General features: G+C 45.6%; 1 protein-coding gene across 9 annotated transcripts in view; it reads right to left on the bottom strand.

The window, feature by feature from the left end:
- The window catches only part of LOC118395529 (protocadherin Fat 1-like), a 94,614-nt gene that overhangs the window by 50,824 nt on the left and 21,399 nt on the right, over window positions 1-22,391 (bottom strand). For 7 of the 9 annotated variants that reach the window (XR_008065569.1, XR_008065568.1, XM_052464583.1 and 4 more), the window contains exons 3-8: window positions 21,016-21,330; window positions 11,003-11,064; window positions 3,516-3,845; window positions 1,585-1,801; window positions 1,020-1,085; window positions 33-172 (exon numbers count right to left, since the gene is read on the bottom strand). Coding sequence is in view for 7 of the 9 variants with exons in the window: in XM_052464583.1 (XP_052320543.1) it covers window positions 33-172; window positions 1,020-1,085; window positions 1,585-1,801; window positions 3,516-3,845; window positions 11,003-11,064; window positions 21,016-21,330 (1,130 nt within the window). In the remaining 2 variants the exon portion in view is untranslated. The remainder of the gene's footprint in view (window positions 1-32; window positions 173-1,019; window positions 1,086-1,584; window positions 1,802-3,515; window positions 3,846-11,002; window positions 11,065-21,015; window positions 21,331-22,391) is intronic. The other 2 variants (XM_052464586.1, XM_052464588.1) reach the window with 1 other exon arrangement.

Raw genomic sequence — 22,391 nt, 5'->3', positions numbered from 1 at the left:
ACTCTACCGCCATCAACAAACGTTCCAATTACCCGGGTGCTGACGAATCGGGTGCCGTCCGTTGCCTCCACTGTCAGGTTGTAATTGGATTTCTGCTCGGCGTCGAGGGGCCTCGCCACGATCAGGGTCCCACTGGCCTTGCCCACGTCAAAGCGGCTGTCGTAGTTCCCACCTGGTGGAAACGATGGAGGGGAAGGGTTAGGGCGGGGCGAACAATTAAAATGGACAGGAAAAGAGTGGGGCTGATCATCAAATGTTTAAACGATGACGCAGCACTGGAGCTAGGTAAGCTAACAGTGACATACGGTTCAGGTTTGGCCGTGGCGTAATTCTAGAGGCCCTTATTCATCAACTGTGTGTAATCCATGCATAATAATGTGTATATTATCCGTACGGTTGCTTATATCAATATAATAAGCAACACAATCCCTATTGTTGATACATACAGAAGCGCTATGCATCAACAATGTGAATACGTTTCCCGGTGGTTATGTTAACTTTCCAGGCTCATTAGGGAACCATACGTGCAAGTGGTACGATGTGTATACATCAAGCATATACCGTTAGCTGCATGTGGCAATAGATTCCACAAATGAAACACATACAATAATGGAGCCGTATGCCCATGTACATGTGCGGTATATGTGTTTATGTAAACCGGTTGTCACGCGATCACAAGAACGACGGAAACGATGCACAAGTTCAACCACGGGCACGTGACAGCACAACTGGGTTCAAACACTATTCGTAATCATTCAAATACTTTTGAGCGTTTGCTCTCGCCTGCACGGAGCGTCAGATGGGCGGGGTTTGCGCTGCTGGGACTACCCCATTGGACTATTAAGCCAGGCAAGCTCAGACACGCACAGCTAATGTAGTTTAAACAATTCCAAATAGTATTTGAACCCAGGTCTGCGTGACAGACATCAGTCAACGACCTCTTAATACAACCAATGGTATTAGAGAGATCACTTAATACAGCCAATGACAGTAGAGAGATCCCATTACGGCAGATCTACCTTCCGCTGTACAGTTGAGGTCGCAAGCCATCTGAACGATGTAAAAGACTTCCTCTATGTCTCCTTCTGGACAAACCAAATCCAGTAAGAGAGAGAGAGACATTCCCAAAGGAGAAAAGAAGAGAAGCAGAGAAGCAGAGAACATAGAAAAAAGAGAGAGAGAGAGGTGTCAGTCAAACGTTGGTTAGAAGAAGGGGAGGGGGAGAAGTACATCCAGGAAATGTCAGGAAGAGTTTATGCAGCAGAGATGTTAACAGTCACGGTGCAAAGAGGTCCCCATTAGAGATTCCATTATTACAGCAAGAAAGGAGAAAAAAAAACTGTGTATAGGTTTGTAGGTTTTGGGGTTTGTAGGCTACACACTCACATTCGCTTGCTAGGGTTAGTGCTAAGAAGAATGCTACAAGAATCTATGCCGAGGATGTCTTCCCTTGACTATAAAACTAGATGAATCTCCTTCTAGAATGCACTCAACTTAAACAAACACACACCCTTGCGCGTATGCACAGACCCACCCACACACAACCTAAAACAAAACCCCTGCGCCCACTCGTCAAGGCTTCACCTGTGATTTCGAACCAGACGGGCGTGTCCGACGTCTCCGTGGTGATGACCCCCACCATGTGCGCCACGGGGTCATTCTCCATCACCGAGAAGAAGAAGGGGGGCTCCTCGAAGGCCAGGGGGCGCGCGCCGGCCGCCACCTCTGGCTTGGGGATCCACTCGATGTGCAGCCGGCAGGTGGACGACTTCTGGGGGCGTCCGTTGTCCACCGCTTTGATCTGATAGAGGGAATGAATTGATTTGAATTGATTTGGGTAACAAAATCATACAACAAGATGCATTGGACTCCCAGGGGAGAACACTTAAAAGCATGAGGCAGAGGGGGGGCAGGGGGAGAGAGAGAGAAATAGTGAGAGACAGAGACAAATAGGGAAAGGGGGTCAAAGAACGGTCAGCCAGCCCACATGGGGATAAACAACAGCAGAGCAGAACACCTGTTACCATGGCGTTCCCCGTTAAACAGATGTCGGTGGAGCTTATTGTGTCATGTGAGATAAATCTATCACAGGCAACATTGGCCCAAAAGTACTACGACGTAAAAAAAAATACTGTCACTATCCTAAGCATCAAAAAGGTTATCAACAAATGCAATTTGGCAGGTACATTGGAAATGGAAAAGTAAATGATTTGTCAAGTAATTCTCTAAAACACTGGCTCTGGTTTAAAGATGTCATTTTAACTCAGAATGTACATTGACATTCCTTTTAAAGGCTAAATAGAATCCTAAGAGACTTCTCCCCAACTATACAGAACAAAAATATAAAGCGCAACATGTAAAGTTTCATGAGCTGAAATAAAAAGATCTTTAAAAAATTCCATATGCACCAAAAGCTTATTTCTCTCAAATATTGTGCACACATCATCCCCACAGTTTTTATTTATTTACTTTTCTGCTCTTTTGCACACCAATATCTCCTGTACATGATCATCTGATCATTTATCACTCCAGTGTTAATCTGCAATATTGTAATTATTCGCCTACCTCCTCATGCATTTTGCACACATTGTATATAGACTCCCCTTTTTTTTCTACTGTGTTATTGACTTGTTAATTGTTTACTCCATGTGTAACTCTGTGTTGTCTGTTCACACTGCTATGCTTTATCTTGGCCAGGTCGCAGTTGCAAATGAGAACTTGTTCTCAACTAGCCTACCTGGTTAAATAAAGGTGAAATAAAAAATAAAAAAACATTTGTTTACATCCCTGTTAGTGAGCATTTTTCTTTTGCCAAGATAATCCATCCACCTGACAGGTGTGGCATATCAAGGAGCTGATTAAACAGCATGATCATTACACAGATGCATCTTGCGCTGGGTCCAATAAAAGGCCACTCTTAAATGTGCAGTTTTGTCACACAACACAATGTCACAGATGTCTACATTTTGAGGGAGCTAGCAATTTGCATGCTGACTGCAGAGCTTTTGCCAGAGAAGTTAATGTTCAATTCTCTACCATAAGCCGCCTCCAACGTCATTTTAGAGAATTTAGCAGTACGTCCAACGGGCCTCACAACCGCAGACCACGTGTAACCACGTCAGCTCATGACCTCCACATCCGGCTTCGTCACCTGAGAGATCATCTGAGACCAGCCACCCATCTGATGAAACTGTCTGTAATAAAGCCCCTTTGTGGGGGAAAACTCATTCTGATTGGCAGGGCCTGGCTCCCCAGTGGGTTGGCCTGGCTCCCAAGTGTGTGGGCCTGGCTCCCAAGTGAGTGGGCCTATGCCCTCCCATGGTTACACCCCTGCCCAATAATGTGAAATCCATAGATTAGGGCCTAGTGAATGCATTTCAATGGACTAATTTCTTTATATGAACTGTTAACTCAGTAAAACGTTTATATGTTGTTCAGTATAAAATGTGGAGGAATTTCCTCACGAAAAATCCAGAGTATACAAACTACGAATCCAAATGCGCTAGGCTACTCACGGTGAGGATGTCATACTCCCCGGCAGAGGAGAACTTCTTGGACGACACCAGACCCGTCTTTGGCTCGATGAAGAACTTCCCATGCTCATCTCCCTCCTCGATGGAATACGAGATCTCAGAGTTGGCCCCCTCGTCGCGGTCCGAGGCGATCACCCGGTACACAGGATCCCGCTTCAGCGCCCGGTCCTTTTCTGGTTTCTCCCGTTCCGGAAGCTTGATCTTGTAGATCTTCTCCAGGAACTGTGGCCGGTTGTCGTTCTCGTCCAGGACTTTGACGATGACGCGGACCGTGGTGGATTTGGCGGGAACCCCGTGGTCGGTGACGGTGATCTATGGGAAGAGTTGGGGGGAAAACATGGAATTAGAATGGGAGTGTGGGAACTATGTTGACTGCGACTTTAATACGATTGGAGAAAAAAAAAATAGGGGAAAATATGGAAATAGAGGGAAAAGAGGGAAACTCAAAGCTGTCAACTTATTTCTGTGAATTAAGTGTTAAGGCCAACAGTCAATAGTAGAATGTCACCACATTTCACATTCTGACGTTGTGTCCCACATACTCATGTAACGTTGGGAAGATTTGTCACGTAAACATTTCCAATTTAAGCAATGTTCGAAACCAGTTTAGCGAAACAATGCATATAGTGCAGAGGAAAGGGGGGGGGGACCAGGCAATAACGGAGTATGTGTAAGCAGTAAGCATCTCTTGAATATGTAATGACAGGAGCTCTACCGTTTTGATTGAGGACGTTCCTTATTCAAAGGCCTTGAATTAATATAAGAGAGCGGAGGTAAAAAAAAGTAAAACTCGCTTTCTTCTCCCCTTCTCTCACCCCCCCCCGCCAAAATTGAAGCAATTCCTCCCTGAGATTAGCGAGTCATCTTATTCAAAGACCCACGCTGTGCTTCCGGGAACCAATATGCAAAGGGAACAGGCTGTTTATTCACTCGCTCGCTTATTGAAATGAATTCTTCTCTTACCTTCTTTCTTTCCCTTTCAGCCGTTCGTTTTTTTTTTTACCGGTGAATGGATTCAATGAATGCGAGAGGCAAGTCACAGTTTTGCCTTTCTCTCTGAGACAAGCGCAACAAGACGGTCCAAAAGACCACACTCGCTTTGCTTTTTCTGCCGCAGAGGAATGAGACTCGTCGTTTGGGAGATGTAGCAGACCCCGTCTCCTTGGTGAGCAATGTCTCCTTAGTGCTCCAAAAACTGCATATTCTGTTAAATGGGTTTACTTGATACATGTATCACCATCCAACCAGGCACAAGAAGGACAAACTGCTTTTCATCTATTTGGATGTTTCCTTCCTCACAGTGATATAACTATTAGGTATCATACTCCATCCAGCCTGGTCCCAAATCAGTTTGTGAAGTCTTGCCAACTCCTATGGTAATTGTCATGTGGCACAAACTGATCAGAGACCAGGCAATGACAACAACAAAAACACACCAGTGGCATGATGTGTTCACCCCTTTGGAAAGCCAAGGGAGAAACAATTGTTTGAAAAATAGTTCCAAAATAATAATGAAACCCTCCAGCCTACAAATTGCCGGAGGGACATAAGTTAGTTTTAACAGTAGTTTTAACACTTGGTAGTTGGAACCCCCAGCTGTTTAAACACTTTGTTAATTTGGCCTGGCTTAATATCTGAATGATGTCTAATCTTTCAAATGAAATGCACAGCCGAGACAGCTTAAAGTACTCAGTCAGCAATAAGCTTAGCTGACCCAAACAAAACACAACACTTAAACATTCTGACTAACTGGGAAACTGAACTGGGGTTTTGTCTATCTCAAAGTGTCAGAAGTAAAAATAGAGAGCTGAACAACAGTCATTTAAAACCATCTGCTGGGCGCTACAGCAAAATCACTTTGGGGGGGGGGTTGGTGGTCACACTCTATTTGGCACTAGCAGCGACGATTAAGTGGCATAATGTGTTTGTTTCCCCACGCCTAGTCAGTCCAAGGCAGTCCGAGCTATTTGCCCGAACAAAATTAATGAAATAGGACGACGAGGACCATTCGAGTTCGAGGCGGCATGCACCTCTCGGGAGCAGTGTTGCCGGTGCGTTGGCCCGTATTCTCATATTCTGTAATGAACATTGCCATTACGAGCAGATGAGTTCATTTGGCCCCGTTTCTGATTATATTTTACATGAGTCCTAAATGGTGCCCTACATCTAAGTAGTGCACTACTTTTAACCAGAGCCCTAGGTGTCCTGTTCAAAAGTAGTGCACTATACAGGGAATAGAGTGCCATTGTGTACACACTTTGTCCACCGTTGCCGGTTCCCTTTGTGAAATCAAAGCAGTGGATTGAAAAAAGCTGAAGACGAGGACCCGGCTAACGTTAACAGGTGAACTCTGCTGTATGTGTGATGTGTCCCAAATGGTATCCTATTCCCGATATAGTGCACTTCCTTCGACCAGGGGCCCACAGGCCTCCGGTCAAAAGTAGTGCATTAAATAGGGAATGGGGAGGCCATTTGGGACGCAGCCTGAATGGTAATTATGCCGAGCGACTGGAGAGACAAGACGGGAGCATCAATTACAAAGACAAACTGAACTCTGTGATACCGTACAGGGCACAGAGGGTTAACTGCCTTTTTCAGAGGCAGAACAACAGATTTTTACCTTGTCAGAGGGAGAGAGAGAGGGAGTTTGTGTGTGTGTGTGTGTGTGTGTGTGTGTGTGTGTGTGAGTGAGAGTGAGAGTGAGAGTGTACATGCGTGCGCTTCCCAAGCCCTGCAAGACAGTTGCTCATCGGCACATCCTACTCTTTCAAAACAACGTCTTTACCAGAGGCCAGTCTCTGTGTCTGTCAGACAGACAGTCACAACAACGTCAAGACAGTGTCGCAATGGTTCTCAGGCTTTTCGTAAGCAAATGTTTACGCTTGGCACGCACTGTTGCACCTCTGCGACAAACCCCTGGTCAAATGGGGGGCAACTCTCAAGTCTGATTTTAGTGAAACGTTAGTGCCTAGACACACAGGCATTAATCATGGAAGTGGCTGAGACTATAGGAACTTGTGAAGTTGGTGTATAGATAGGCCTATGATCAGAACATTCAACTTGCCTCTCTTTCAGGTCTGGGCGAGCATATCTAACATATCTCCTTTGTAGTTTCCTCTCACTCTCCCTCCCTGTTCTCACGCCCGTCACCCTGCCGCTGAAGCCGACACACACTCACCAAGATAAGCCTGCCGTTTGCTCACTCAGAGACCTCCCCCACTCCCACTGCCAGTGGCACTCACACACATACACACTGGCATGTGCACACATGCACAGACGCAAGCACGTACACACACACACACCACCACCTACCAACCCTCACCTCATCATAAACCCCTCCCCCATCCACCCCCCCACCATCCACTCCAACTCCCCTTACGGCATCTGGTGCAAACAAGGCCTGCACAGTCAGCCAGCCCCCGACCCCCGCTTCCCTTGATCCAAATGTTCTGAAGTCGCTATGGTTACCAGCCAGACTCTGCTAGGAGGCCAGGCTAGGAGCAAAGGTCTTCGTCCCAAAAGGCACCCTATGGGTCTTAGTCAAAAGAAGTGCACTACATAGGGAATAGGGTGCCATTTGAGACAAAAGGCGTCACCGTAGCTCTGTTACCACTTACCCACATCTAAAGTATTTAGGTCAAAAGGTACTTGCGTCAAATTGCTTTTTTTCCCTTTAAAAAAATCTAAATCTTTCGCTCCCGTGGAGCAGTAGATCAAATGAAAGCTGTAATGTTATTATATAAATCATTCATTATAACTACAACAAAAATACATAAAGACACATACATATACACACAGCTGAAGTCAGAAGTTTACATACACCTTAGCCAAATACATTTTAACCTAGTTTTTCACAATTCCTGACATTTAATCCTTTGTAAAAAATCTTTTTCAAAAACCCTGTCTTAGGTCAGTTAGGATCACCACTTTATTTTAAGAATGTGAAATGTCAAAATAATAATAGAGAGAATGATTTATTTCAACTTTTATTTCTTGCATCACATTCCCAGTGGGTAAGCAGTTTACATGTACGCAATTAGTATTTGATAGCATTACCTTTAAATTGTTTAATTTGGGTCAAATGTTTCAGGTAGCCTTCCGCAAGCTTCCCACAATAAGTTGGGTGAATTTTGGCTCATTCTTCCTGACAGAGCTGGTGTAACTGAGTCAGGTTTATACGCCTCCTTGCTCGCACACGCTTTCAGTTTTGCCTACACATTTTCTATGGGACTGAGGTCAGGGTTTTGTGACGGCCACTCCAATACCTTGACTTTTTTTGTCCTTAAGCCATTTTGCCACAACTTTAGAAGTATGTTGGGGGTCATTGTCCATTTGGAAGACCCATTTGCAACTAAGCTTTAACTTCCTGACTGATGTCTTGAGATGTTGCTTCAATATATCCACATAATTTCCCTTCCTCAAGATGCCATCTGTTTTGTGAAGTGCTCCAGACCCTCCTGCAGCAAAGCACCCTCACAACTTGATACTACCACCCCCATGCTTCACGGTTGGGATGGTGTTCTTCGGCTTGCAAGCCTCCCCCTTTTCCTCCAAACATAACAATGGTCGGTTCTATTTTTGTTTCGTCAGACCAGAGGACATTTCTCCAAAAAGTACGATCTTTGTACACATGTGCAGTTGCAAACTGTAGTCTGGCTTTTTTATGGCGGTTGTGGAGCAGTGGCTTCTTCCTTGCTGAGCGGCCTTTCAGGTTCTGTCGATATAGGACTCTTTACTATGGACAAAGATACTTTTGTACCGGTTTCCTCCAGCATCGTCACAAGGTCCTTTGCTGTTGTTCTGGATACACCAAAGTACGTTCATCTCTAGGAGACAGAACGCGTCTCCTTCCTGAGGGGTGTGACAGCTGCGTGGTCGCATGGTGTTTATACTTGCGTACAATTGTTTGTACAGATGAACGTGGTACCTTCAGGCGTTTGAAAATTGCTCCCAAGGATGAACTAGACTTGTGGGGGTCTACAATTTTTTTTTTGAGGTCTTGGCTGATTTCTTTTGATTTTCCCATGACGTCAAGCAAAGAGGCACTGAGTTTGAAGGTAGGCCTTGAAATACATCCACAGGTACACCTCTAATTGATGCAAATGATGTCAATTGGCCTATCAGAAGCTTCTAAAGCCATGACATTATTTCATGGAATTTTCCAAGCTATTTAAAGACAACTTCTGACCCACTGGAATTGCGATACAGTGAATTATAAGTGAAATAATCTGTCTGTCAAGAATTGTTGGAAAATTTACCTGTGCCATGCACAAAGTAGATGTCCTGACAGACTTGCCAAAGCTATAGTTTGTTAATGAGAAATTTGTGGAGTGGTTGAAAAACTAGTTTTAATGACTCTGTTACGTTCCAGTTTCTGTGTTGTGGGTTTGTATGTGTTTGTGTGTACTTCAGGAAATGACTTCCTGAAGTCCAAAGCAGCCGATTGGTCGGCTCCAGTGCAGATTGGAGCTCTGACCCCGCCCTCTCGTCAGGAGAACAGCTGTTTTCAATTACCGACTCATTCTGCAGATTTAAAAGCCAGAGTTAATTTGTTAGGAGAGAGCTTCTTGGTATGTATGAATTTTTGTAAAGTATTTTGTAGCTGGTCCTGACGTTTGTGTATGCCATAGGACTGTGTTTTTGATTAGTGAAATTGTTCACTCTAAGTTTGTATTATTCTGTTTCATTTGTTCCCAGGGGGGGAAGGGGCAGGCACCTTGGGAGCGCTTAGGCAAGAGGCCTGCCCATAGTATATACTATGTCTATGCACACTAGGTAAAACCTGGGCGGACCATCCCCTGTATTTTGGTTAGTGCGCCAGGTGGTGCTAGTTAGGTAAGTTGTGGGTAGGTAGGAGAGGGGGCTCATTAACTTTTACTTTCTTTGCTTTGGTTCCATCTAGCCCCTTTTCCCAAAAATACCATATGAAGGAAATAAATTCCCAGTAAACATGAATATCTTCTGCCTCTGTCATCGTTACTCGCACGTGCAGTCACATACCTTTTCACTCCACGGGGAGTTGCGTGTAGCGGGGTGTTGCGTTCCCCCCTCCAAGAGGCGTGTGTAGCAGACTCCAACCTAAGTCTATGCAAACATCTGACTTCAACTGTGTATATATAATCACACACGGAGTATGGCATGATTAAAATATATAAATAAAGTTTTGCCCCGTGAAGAGAAAACGAGTGGACGAATGTCGCTGTGCATTTTAATTTGCCCCCAAGATGAAAGAACTGGAAAAGCGCTATGAACTTAACATTTTAATGTGGTTATTTAATGCCTGCCGGAGTATTTCGTCAAACGGGACAGCTTAACAGTGTAATAACAAATGGGCTCTGGCTACGTATTCGTAAAAACAGGAGCCTGTTAGGAAAAACGCACTGGCCGTCGGCTCTCTTCATCTCTAGATCTACTGTCACACAACAACCAATGACCCTGAGATGACCCCTTATGGGTGGCTTTTGACTCTGTCCTGGGAATCTGCCCGGTCGTTCATACAGAGGGATCCTGACCGGGTCACTTGAACAAATTTAAAGGGCTTTCGTTTCAAAGGCTTCAATTTAGTTGTTTTCCACTCGCTTGAGGCCTCTGCAACTCGGCACTCAAATCTAGGAGTAGGCCATTTCATTTATCATAGGGATGGATGAGAGAAAGGGGGAGGGGGGGAGAGAGGCAGCAAAATGTCTTCCTCCGGAGAACAGATCCCTCCCCTCTGCCTCACTATCTTTACTCTCCAGTCCCAGAATAAAACGAGTGTGTCCCACTGTGTAAATTGAGTATGAAAACCCAGGGAGTGGCTGGCATGCGGGCACACATTGGCATTAAATCTGCATCCAATGAACCTCGAATTGCATTAACTCCTATAACGGTAATTAAGCAGCGCCCAATCTGGTTACTCAATCTTGGCATGAAATGTGCTGGTGTTAAACGTTTGGTTAGGTTGGGCAGAGGGAACGGAATGAAGAGGGGTAGGGGGGGAGAGACAGAAAGAGTGTATCCACTATTTGAAACATCAACCCAGCTTTGAAGGCTCGCTTCCTGCCCCGGCTTGCCTCCCTCGATCCCGAGATGGTACACTGGCGAAGAACAAAGGCACAGTCACCCTGATTTCCCCCCCTGGAAATCTCAACCGGCGGACTCATGATCCAAAACCCAAACCCCCTTCTGCCGGTTAGTGTGGAACTATGTGCTGCGTCTCTGTGCCTCCGCTTGCTTTGGTTGGCAACGCTTGGCACTCGGCCAAAGTACGTCGGTTGAAGCCAGCCAAGGCTAAAGTTTAGAGGCAACTAAAATGGTTGCTTTTGGACATTTGTCCGTTTCGGCTGAAGAGGTCATCCTTGAGGGCCTTTCTTATGATTAGCAATGCTGCTGATGCTTCTCCAAACAAACACCAGGGCTCACAGACAGACCGAAAAGAAAGTAGACCCCCCTTTCTGATAGTGGTAGACCAGACAAAACAAGGTGCTCACCTCAAGAATGTGCTCGTCCTGCTGTTCTCGGTCCAGCTTCCTCGAGGTAGTTGTGACTAGACCTGTCGAGGGAAAAGAGGTTTGTTAGTACTATGGCCATGATCAATGTATCAATGTTGCATCAATGCGATCTTGTCTTACTACAGGACAACGTGATATCCATGTCCTTGAAATGAAACCACATAACCATATTGAGGAAAAAGGGCATATTTGAAATGGCAGACGAACTTCATTACAAGATGCATGATGTGCTTCCTAAAGACTGAAAATAGCCAAACTAACACTAAAGCGGGAAAGGGCCGGGGTGAATTGCTGATTTGCCGTGTTCGGTTATGTCATCCAAGCCATCTTCTAAATGACCCTGTGAGAGAGGAGGATGGGGGCTGAGATACTGATCCCGTAGAAAGGTCAGTCACCTCCATGCCCCAGACAGTCCACAGTACCATCCTCCAGACGTGAAGTATCGCGGCGGTCCACTAAACGGGCTCTGAAACAGCCGTGGCCTCTAAACTCTGGGGCTTTTTCCCCACAAGCTGAACAAATACAGAAGCATGCAGTCAGAGGTCAGACACTGTCAATTGCAGCTCCAAGCCCGAGCTCCAGTGTATCGAGTCATCTGTTAAGAGTGCATGGGATTTTGAATGAGATCCCATGTTTGTTTTTTGTTTTTTTTTAGATCTGATCTGATTTTAAATCCTGATCTGATTCAACCAAAGGGCTGGGAGAAGAGAAGGGTTGGGGGGAGGTCTGGCTACATTACACGAGCAGCAGTCTCTTCTCCCCAGATAATAAGCAGTGTATTCTCACTCCCGGCGTAATTGTAACCTCGCAGTAAACATGAGTACAGAGTAGACGTGCCAGAGCAGACCGCACCAGAGCCGGCTGGTGGACCACGCGGCGACAGATTATCATAGCAAAAAAAAAAAAGAATTTCCGAAACCCGAGCCCATCAATGGCACATATGGTGCGAACCAGAATAGCAAGCCCATAACTTACAGCACCTCTCGAAATAGCTCTTGCACAGAAAATGGACTCAACTGAGCCGGAGCTCCCCAGGGCTTCGTTCATACTATACCCTAAAAAGTTTGGAATTGAAAATAAATAAAACAAAGAGTTATCAGCATTAGAGAAAGACAGTGTTTCCCTTGTGTGCGAAGCTATTTTTGTAAAAAAAAAAAAAAAAATACGAACATTTAAAGCATTGAACAAAGGTAATGAAGGCATTACAAGTTGGAAAAGCTTGTCCGAGGAAATTGTGAGCGATTAAGGAAGGACTCTTGACAACATGCAACCATCAGAACAAACTCCAGAACTAAGTCAATGTGCTACACTGTACTGTTGTTAAGCTTGTAACAATGCTGGATAGTTTGGCAATGGGTAGTGTCATGGGTTGAGACTAGCAGCTGACTGTGACATCGCTTTTAGAAGATCACGACGAACAAGGCTCTTTGTAAAAGAAGGTAAGGAATATCGGTGGGGCTGTCCTAAAAACCGGCCAATTTGCAAGGCATCTCAATGGACGTAAACAAAGTGATCGTATTACCCCCATTTCCCAAAGAATGAAAGAGCTCACAATCACACGCATTCATACACACACACTAATATTACCCACACTTCCAAAAGACTGACAATGAGAGGGGGTTGCGCTCACACACACACACGTTCCCCTTGTCAAGCTGCCAAGTGTGCCATGCTGAAAATCCTCCACAGCTTTAATTAAAGGGGCGGGGGTTGACTCCTCTGCACCTCCATCCTAGCAAGAAGCTAAATTTAACCGACGTAGAACTTAAAGGTTGCTCTAAATTGATCCGGATGGTTGGTTAAAAAATAGCATCTTAGCTGTCTCCTAGCTCTCAAAAGCGGTCCTTTGATGTGGGGATACACACGTCAACAACTATGAAGTAGTAGTCTTAGCGTACCTCCCTATCTTTACCTGAGCCACAGCTCCAGGCGTCCAGCCTTTGACAATCAATTTGGCTTATGGATTGGAAATACACAGATGTCTATAGGTACTGTACACAGTACCCACCCCCCCCCCATTTGTCCTCAGAACAGCCTCAAAATCATCAGGGCATGGACTCTACAAGGTGACGAAAGTGTACAAAAAAAAAAAAACCCACACACACTCCTCAGGAGTGGGCTGAGCCGGGGCTGACATTAATTACAGCCAGGCTGTTTAGAGAAAAACAACAGTTGTAGAAGAGAGGCATTCCGCAGCATGTCCTTCAGCACAACCATGTCTCCAAAATGGAGGCCGGGGGAGCTGTCCGGAACAATGCCGGGCTGGGACACAACCCAGGTATTACTGCAGTGATTAGCAGTCTAGCAGGGTGACACATATTTAGCTGTCAAATGTAGACGTGTGAGAATTTTGTGGGTGTCTGCAGTGGAGGAGGTTAAACTCTCCCCAGTTACGAAAGAGCTATATGAGCGCCTTGAGATATTTACCGTAATTGTTGACGAACTAGCAAATTGAATAAGCCCCGAGATTTCATTATTTGATCTAAGTTGGGATTGTTGTTTTTCTGTTTTTGGGTCGGGGTAAAAAAATAAAAATAACAACCCAGGGCGACTCGTTTTCCTCATAAGGAGAAAACATTTAACCTCTCCGTGCTTCAAGCGCCAAAGACAACAATTTCAATATCACCATGTTTAATTGTTGACTCTACCAACTAGCTCCAAGCTAGTCTACAGGGAGACCCAACCAGAACCCAAAATGGAGGTTCAAAACAGCAATTTGTTCCACGCACAGCCAACACAGCCCAAGAAACCCTCATTATCCCAAAGTGTGTTTCGCAGGGCAAAGTATCCCAAAAGTAGCCCAAAGCATGGCCGACTTGTGTGAGGGGGTCTAAGATGGGGCAGGATAAACATTTCCAGTAGAGAAGGGGTTGTTTGGGTGTTTCTTTAAAGGTGAGATGCCACAGAGCCGTTGACTGGGTACCATTGATGGGCCTCCACAGACGTATCATTTAGCTAGGGGAGGAATGCCGCACTTCACTCAGCTTACAAAAGGCCCCTGCATTTCCCATAAGAGCTCACTTCACACGCACAAAGAGGGATTCAAGGATTCAGACAGGGACACAGATTCCCACAACAAGATAGAAACCACCACACACTCGGACAGGGACGTACTGACAGGCACGCACACACGCACACACACGCGCTGGCAAACACAGACACAGTGTGAGTGGATTCAGACAATAGCCTTCCGTGACCCTCCCACACCTGCTGCTAAGAGGGGGTCTTTGTGAAAATGGCTAGCATTTAGTGAAGGAGAGAGAGAGGGACAGCTAAACCACTTCAAAACTAGAATGCCTGCCTTGCTCCCCTAGGCACTACACAGACACACACACACAAACACACACAAGGGATGCTTCAGAGGACTCTATCCTCCCTACCTCATTACCCTCCAACCAGGTAGCTAATAGGGCTCATCTAATGGAGATTCATACGAGGGGATATAAACAAACAATGCGTCCCAAATGGCACTCTATTCCCTCATGGTGCACTACATTTGACAGTGGGCCCTGGTCAAAAGTAGGGCATAGGGTTCCATTTGGGATGCAAAAAAAGGAACCCTACTATGAGCTCACTGTCTATCTGTAGGCGGGTCCTCGATTAGGACGGACACAGGGGGGTCTGGGAAAATACTTCACTCTCCAAATCTAATATACATATGATGGAAGCCGAGGAATTTTGGAAGCTTGGGAATTCCCCCCCGACAGGATGTGCAGGACTGCCGATAAGCTTAAGAAAGCGCAGTTGCTTACGACCATAAACAGAGATAAACATCGACACTGGAGGAACTCAATTTCGGGGACAGATTTTTATAAGGTCAATGTCATCTGTGGTCGTGGTACATTGAAAGCGTATCAGAGCCACTCGGGTGTTACTGATTCTGATTCCCATGGTCAATGTGACTGGGGTCTGTAATTCACAGGACACCAAACAGAAGAAAACTTGGCTAAAACAGCGAGGCACTTCTCCAATGAGGAGGCAAACGTTCATCTCCCGTTGCAAAACGTTTTGCTACAGCGTGCCTATAGGGGGGGGGTCCAGATGCCTGTTTGAGCGTGTGATTGATGTATGGTTTGGTGACAGGGATGAGTAATTGGATACTGTGGAGCTGATTACCAGCTGGGGTCTACATACTGGCTATACTGTTTCTATTATGCCTGAATGTAATGTGTCTGCCTTCAATATAGAGGGAGGAAGGGGAAAAAGAGAGGGAGAGAAAGGTAGAGCAAAATAGACAGCAAGAGACCGGAAACACCTTGTGTGAGATTGAGAAAACACCAACCCCGGCAGATGACGTCCATCTTTTGAAAGTTTTTTTTTTACATCGGCCCCCGCTGATGCGTGTACGTTCCCGTGCTCAGTCATGCGCTGAGGACAGACAGTCTGGGCGGTGTGCAGGCTTCAGTCTGCAGTACCTCCCGGCTGCAGCGTCGGAGGATGTAGATTCAGCTGTTCCCAGAGAGGTGAGGGAGGTGCTTGGGAGCAGCTTAGGAGTGGGCGAGCCGGGAGGAACAGGTGTGCTAAGAGCTTATACTTAATGAACCTCGAAGCCTTGTAGTGCTGTAGGCATCCCTCACACTCTCAGACAGACAGACAGGCAGACACAAACTAGGCAGACACACACACACATTAACAGCCTACAAAAGGTTCAGGTAGCTAGAAGCTGTGGATTAGTTTCCCTGGGGGGAAAAAAAGTATACTCCATCCCTTTCCTTTCCAGCTCCTTTGAGAACCTTTTGTGTCTCGTGCCAATTGTTCGGCCCACCCCGAATAGCAGGAAACGTCAGGAAGTTGTTGGAGGTAGTATCCATTTCCTATCTGGCTTCCCCTCGCTATCGGCCTGGGCGCTTTGACAACCGCCGTGCACATTGTCAGATGTCGTCGCTGAAAGCTGATACGAGTATATCACGGAGTGGATGATTTGAAGCCCGGACCCCACCGGCTATTCTTTTTCTGTTCTAATGGCTTTTCATACAACTGCTGGCATTTAGAAATGCATTTCAAAGCTGTCAGAGGAAACCATGCTTGCCAACGAATTACCGAGATATTCCTTTTCAATTCACTACAATGATCCAGGCTCGCAAGGAAGCATTTTTTTAAATCACCTGGGTTTATCTTTCCCATTAATGTCAATACATGGGTCAACTGCTGCTACCAAATGCAGAGGGAGGGGACACACAGACACAATTTGGAAAGCACAACTCTGTCCCACACAGGACATGCAGAACTAAGTGAATGGGCTATGCTGTGCTGTTGTCAAGTGAAGAACATTGAGTGCCTCATTGTGAAAGGGGAGGTTGTGTGTTTGCGCTCCAAGGCTAACTTTCATAAAACAGACTATACAATAGTCTCTCATCTTGGGCAAGGACAGTGTTTGTTCAAAGGGAACCTTGAACCTGTCGTCATAAAAGAGAGTCCTAAAGGGATCGTTGTTAAAACACTGAAATACTGAACCAGTGACTATTGGTGCTTTTGTGATGAGACATTGGTGTAATCACCTTTGGACTACATAGGATGTCCAGCTAGTTAGACTTTCTGTCATATTCACGTGATCTTTGGCCGACCTCTCACTCTCATTCCCTCCCTGTAACCGGAGTGTCTTTCCGACGAGAAGTCACGGCTGTTTGAGCACACACTCCAATTCCGGCCTTGTTCAAAGCCCAGTCCAATCCGTCGCAGGAGGCTGCCTGCATCTTTTAAATCCCTCTTTTGCCAGGTATCATTAACAGTATCCATTTTCCTACTCTCCCTCTACGCAGGAAGGCAGCTCACGTCTCCCTGACGACCGCCTCTAGAATACCTCCCATGTGTCTCTTTTTTAACGAGAGGCCAAAGCTTTTGTAGCGATTTAAAAAGCGGAGACTGTACGTGAGAGTGGAGGCTTGGACAGAGCAGGAGGTGGGTAAACTCAGCAACTCTACTCCTACAAGGGCTCGCATCGGGGTCAAGCCGGGCGAGGGTGGGAAAAGCAGAGACGTGTTCTCTGACCGGGGCTGTGTTTGAAAGGGACGCCGAACCCACAGAGAGAGAGAGAGAGAGAGAGACGAATGAGAGGAGGGAGGGAGGGACTCCTGTGGTATGTGTATGACTATAAACCTGATCCGCTTCAACACAGCGAGTGGGTGGGTTAGCACTAGATCAGGTGGAGGAAAGAGGGTGAGCCTCGTTCACACCAGCTCTGCATACAGACCTCTGTTATGTGAGGAGGCACATACAATGCTACACACACACCGACTGCACACATACATCGAGTCAGTCTCACAAAGTGACACAATTCTCCTTGGCGTCTTGGAAAGACTGGGGAAAAGAAAACGTTCAAACTTCCAAACGGCGGGGAGGAACAATTATTTTATTTTTTTCTTTATTCCAGACCAAGCGAAACCCCTAAAACCCATGAATTCCCATTGCCAGCTTTCTCCGAACGGGATTGCCATGGTGTCTTGCGAGAGAGATGGCCTTGCACTTCAATGAAACCCTCAGAGTTACAGGGAACTAAACAGCCGGACTTGTTTACTCTGCAGAAATAAAGTAAGCCTTTCATCCGGGGATTGAGCCAGCCGATACGGGGACTGCACAGAGAAAAGGGCAAGGCGACACAAAGGCAGCCAGGAGATGAAGCCTTCATCTGCGTTTGAAGCCCCCCGACTGTCAGGCAATAAGCTACAAGAAGAAAATACTAGCGTCAATGATAGCTAGCCAGCTAAGCTACATGTGTCTGCAATGCTCACCAATATAGGGAAAAGGGGGAGCCAAAAGCGGCATGAGAAGAAGCCCTCATCATCTATCTGCATTTGAAGCTGTCAGACTTTCAGGCAGAAAGCTGAGGGGAAGAAATGTTAGCTTCAAAGCTAATAAGCTAGCTAGCTAGGCCTGTGTACGCAACGTTTGCCAAAACCCACACATACAACACACATTATTTTTTTCCTTTAATTTTTTTCCCACCGCCCCTTTCTAGAGCTTTGTAGATATGCCAAAACAGGGCCTTGCTCCCGTTGCCGTTCTTAAGCTTATAATTACAGAGCGTGCTCTCCTGTAATATGCGGGGAGAATGCCATATTGAGTTGATAATGTCGACCTGGTGTGAAGCCAATTTTCATCCGTCTTAATGGAAGTCACATGGAAAATTAAAACCTAATGTGTCCCTTTTTGCTTACGAACATTATGTGATGATGTTTCCAGCAACAGTTGAGATGCACTCAACTCTCTCTCTGTTCTCTCTCCTCCCCTCCCCAGAAATGACAAACACATATACGGAAGCAGTGATTCAGTTGAAGTTTCTCTTTGTACAAAGCCGCCTCTTTGTTGAACCTGACGGGAGGAGCCCTGGTGTACCACTGATAAATGTACCACTTTGATTTGGTTTCATCCTTCGCCCATCGCCGTCCTTCGTGTAAACCCATTTGAGAAGACCTACAAAGCAAGTGGAGAAGCATTGGAACATAAACAGGTAGACTCAGTAGCCCCGCAAAGCTCTGAGTTTCAGAAATACCCCGTAATCCAGAAGGGGGGAAATATCTACTGGTAATATGTCGGCTAAGTAGGAGCATTTGGTTCAAAGGGCAAGTTGAAATCTGCTCTCCCAATAGAGCTGTTTCCAGGAAACATCCAGAAACAACGGTGACGCATATCGGATATGTACAATCCAAGCCTGTTCGGATGGGAGGCAAAAACACCCAACGACAATGCACTGTGGTGAAAGCGATTATTGACCACGGGGCCGATCTAAAGCAGCCACCCTTAAAATAGACGGACGGATGTCAATTCACTTTCTCAGACGCACCTTCGGGTTTTCAACAGTTGAGCGGTCGACGTGCTTCCCATCTCAGAGGTTAAATGAAAATCATTGGAGGTTAACCCAAATCAATGGCCTGGGGTCAGATATGGATCTGCCCGTCGATCAGAGGGCACCATTCGCGCTCTTAAGGCAACACCGGATAATAGAATATCAGACAATTCTGTTAAAACGTTGGGTGAAATTAAACCTCTTCGGCTGATCAGATCCTATGTGATTAATCACCGGTGTGCATTCGTGTCTAGGCTGGTTTGTCCTATATACTTTCTTCAACAGGTACTAACTACAGATAGGTAGAGAGAAACTTGAATCTAGGCCAACTCCTAAAATCCAACAACGGCTATTATCTAAACAGCATGAGTCTGGCAAACTCATCTCTAGTCGTCTGTACTGTAAATCCCTTCAAGAATGCCTTCTCCATTGCAAGAGAAATACACTATACCCACTGTGTTCAGGATGGCTTATCTGTCTAAGTGGAATCTTAGTCAACCCACACACAAACAAACACACACACACACACTCACACAAACCTTCCACCTCCCACACAACTCACACCTTCATTATCAAACCTATCGTCCATTGCCCCGTTGAATTAAGGCCGAAATGCAGCTAAATGTGCCTTAGTTATCCCCCCCCCTTCCCTTTCTTTTCCATCTCTCATTGGAGAGTTGCCATCATTAGGAAAGCTAGAGAGAGCATGCTACATGACGAACCCTTATTTGGTCAAGAACACTCACATTGGCCCCTGCTATAACAAAAAATAACCACAGTTTGTTGATGGGAGGACCGCCTTGGAATATGGGACCACACAAGTCAATGGGGGGAGAATTGGAGAGCCGATAGCTCTACAGCCCATTCCTCATGTCGGTTTAAATGACTACTCCCAACAAGAGACTGGTATACAAAACTCGGGAGGTAGGTTTGAAATGAGTTTGTTAATTAGCCGTTACTGAAAGACATACAAGGTTGCACAATGCAATCAAAGTAAACAGGCTTGTTTGTAATGAGCAGCCTGTGTTAATTATTAAAAAAGGGGACGTACAAGTATTGTTTTGCTGATTGACTTGACTCAGGCCAGCACACGTTTCATATTGAGCCGCTGTTATGCCTTGTAGTCGTCCAACTGCTTTGGTAAACCAACTGTAATTACACAGCTGGGCAGGGGGACTGTACACAAGGCATTGGAAGTCCAGACTGAATTGTAATGAAAGCAAACTGAACAAAGTCCAGATCTATGGTATTATACAAATAAATCGCAGGCGTGCGTAACGACATTGTATCTGTCCAACTGAATATAAAGTGTGAACAATTCCTCAAAACCCCACCACAAATAACACGCAGTCCACTGAACGAAACAACCACGTTCAAAAAATGTTGGCTTCCAAGTTTGCACCTTTTAGTCCTTGTACAACCATTTCCGGCTCGTGCTGGAGTAAAATCACCATCTGCTCCAGTGGGCTTCACAACAAAAAAACTGAAAAATGAAATATTCAACGTTCATCCATTTTCAGAACACCATATGTGAACACACTGTGCTCTGTGGGTAGTGGGAAAAGCCCCTGTAGACATCTCTCCTATCGACCATGCTAAAATCACGTGGCCATACTGGAGATATCAAAGGCTTGTTATAGAACAAGAACAAAAAGATTGATATAACCTAGATACCCTACAACTGCCCCCGTGTCCCCTCAAAGGGCGATTGAACGTCTATTCTTTCTACATATATTCTTTACCCTTTTTTTATGTAGGAAGCGCTATTCCCAACCTTGTGAGAGGAGTTGTAATTCTTTCAAGTGATGAAATTGGACATGGCGTTACATACACTCATCTCTCGGTCGGTGTGTAGCCTATTGACTACAATCTGTTAGGCGATGGTTAATTGATTGCTGGCCACACATACGTGGGAAGATAAATCCAAGGCTCTGTACATACTTTGTGTTTTCACATTAGAGAACACATCCATTGGAATACACAAAGTCAATGGGAAGCAAAAGACAAGGCCATTTCCAATACATTTCAATGTACCACAAATGGATAACACCAATGACACCGCGTGACCTTACCTGTTGTGTTTTCTGTCGACCTTTACTATTCGGTGTATGCTCTTCATTTAAAGCATAGCAGCACTACACACGTTTGCCTGCGAGAAATCAATTCCACCTTGGGAATCAATAGAGTTCAATTCAGAAAAGTGTCTTACCCATCTTGGAGTTGATGGCGAAAAATCCCTGGGGGTTGCCACTGGTGATCTTGTAGGAGAGCTTGTCGCTGGCCCGGGCGTCCGGGTCCACCGCCTCGATCTGGATGATGGACACGTCTTTGGGCGAGTTTTCCGTCACCGACGGGTAGTAGACGGGCTCTGTGGTCTGCGGCGCGTTGTCGTTGACGTCCTGGACCTCCACGTAGACCTCCACGAAGGCCGAGAGGGGCACCACGCCACTATCCGTGCCGTACACAGTCAGCCAGTAGTGCGGGGTGGTCTCATGGTCCAGGAGTTCCTGGGTTCTGATGACCCCTGGGAGCAAGAAAGAGAGAATAATTAGTTATGTGGGTTCTTGTATTATGAAAGAGAAACATCCATTTTCTTTTTAATGGAAAACCATTTCACTCCCAGCTTTTAGATGGAAATTGTCTTAGTCCATACATATAAAAACATAAAGTAGTTCAAAGAGCATTTAGCATTCTGTATGGGGATCACACACAAAACACTTAGGCAAACAAAAAAATCACCGTATATAGATACCACTTGAAAGAGAAAGGAAAGATATGGAGAGAGAGAGAGAGAGAGAAACTCATTCCGTAATCATGGGTAGGTGTAGATGCACAGCAGTAGGGGGAATATGGTAGGGTAGAAGGTTGCTATTAACATCAGACCCTGCTGTCTGTTTCTACATGACAGGCCTGGATTTTTACAGCAGGCCATATGCCTATAGCTTTCAGCTGAGCAAACAGAGGAGCTTTCAAAGACCTGTTAGGACTAACATTTCACAACAATACCCCCGATGACTGAACGGAGATCAGTGGTGGAACCATCAAAACAGCAAACTAGAAAGTAGGCTAGTCAGCCATCCTTCTCTGGATGGGTGCACAGTTGTTTCCCTTGAGGATTACCCAACATTTATGATGTGGTTCCTCATGCACATTTTATTTGGGGCTTTAAAAATATATCTGATCATTAGGCAGACTTGGGTTATGGCATGTCAGGGGTAGAGCGATAGGAAATTACTCAGTTGTTAAGAAGACAATCTCTAGAAAATCTCTTTCCATGCTATTTAAGTGAACATTAACATTTAAAAAAAATTGTCCCAATGACCTGTTATCGAAAGCAATAAAAGTGAGCTCATTGGCCCGGCACACCTCCGACAGTAATAAATTCTAATAAAGCCAGGGCGTGGGCCTGTTTGCCCACGTATAGGCAAGCGGTAATCGCATACTGTCCTAGTCTGCCATAGAGCGAAGAACGATAACACAATGTTCCATGGCACCAATCCTACATTTCCTACTGCCTGCCTTTCAAAACCCTCTCAAAACCCTCTCAACTCAATGAGTTGCACTGCAGGTCTGTAAACCGAGAGA

Source organism: Oncorhynchus keta, chromosome 16 (assembly GCF_023373465.1).
Source record: "Oncorhynchus keta strain PuntledgeMale-10-30-2019 chromosome 16, Oket_V2, whole genome shotgun sequence".
NCBI classification, from domain to species: Eukaryota; Metazoa; Chordata; class Actinopteri; order Salmoniformes; family Salmonidae; genus Oncorhynchus; species Oncorhynchus keta.
The sequence above is the reverse complement of the archived record's forward strand: the minus strand, read 5'-3'. Positions and strand labels throughout refer to the sequence as shown.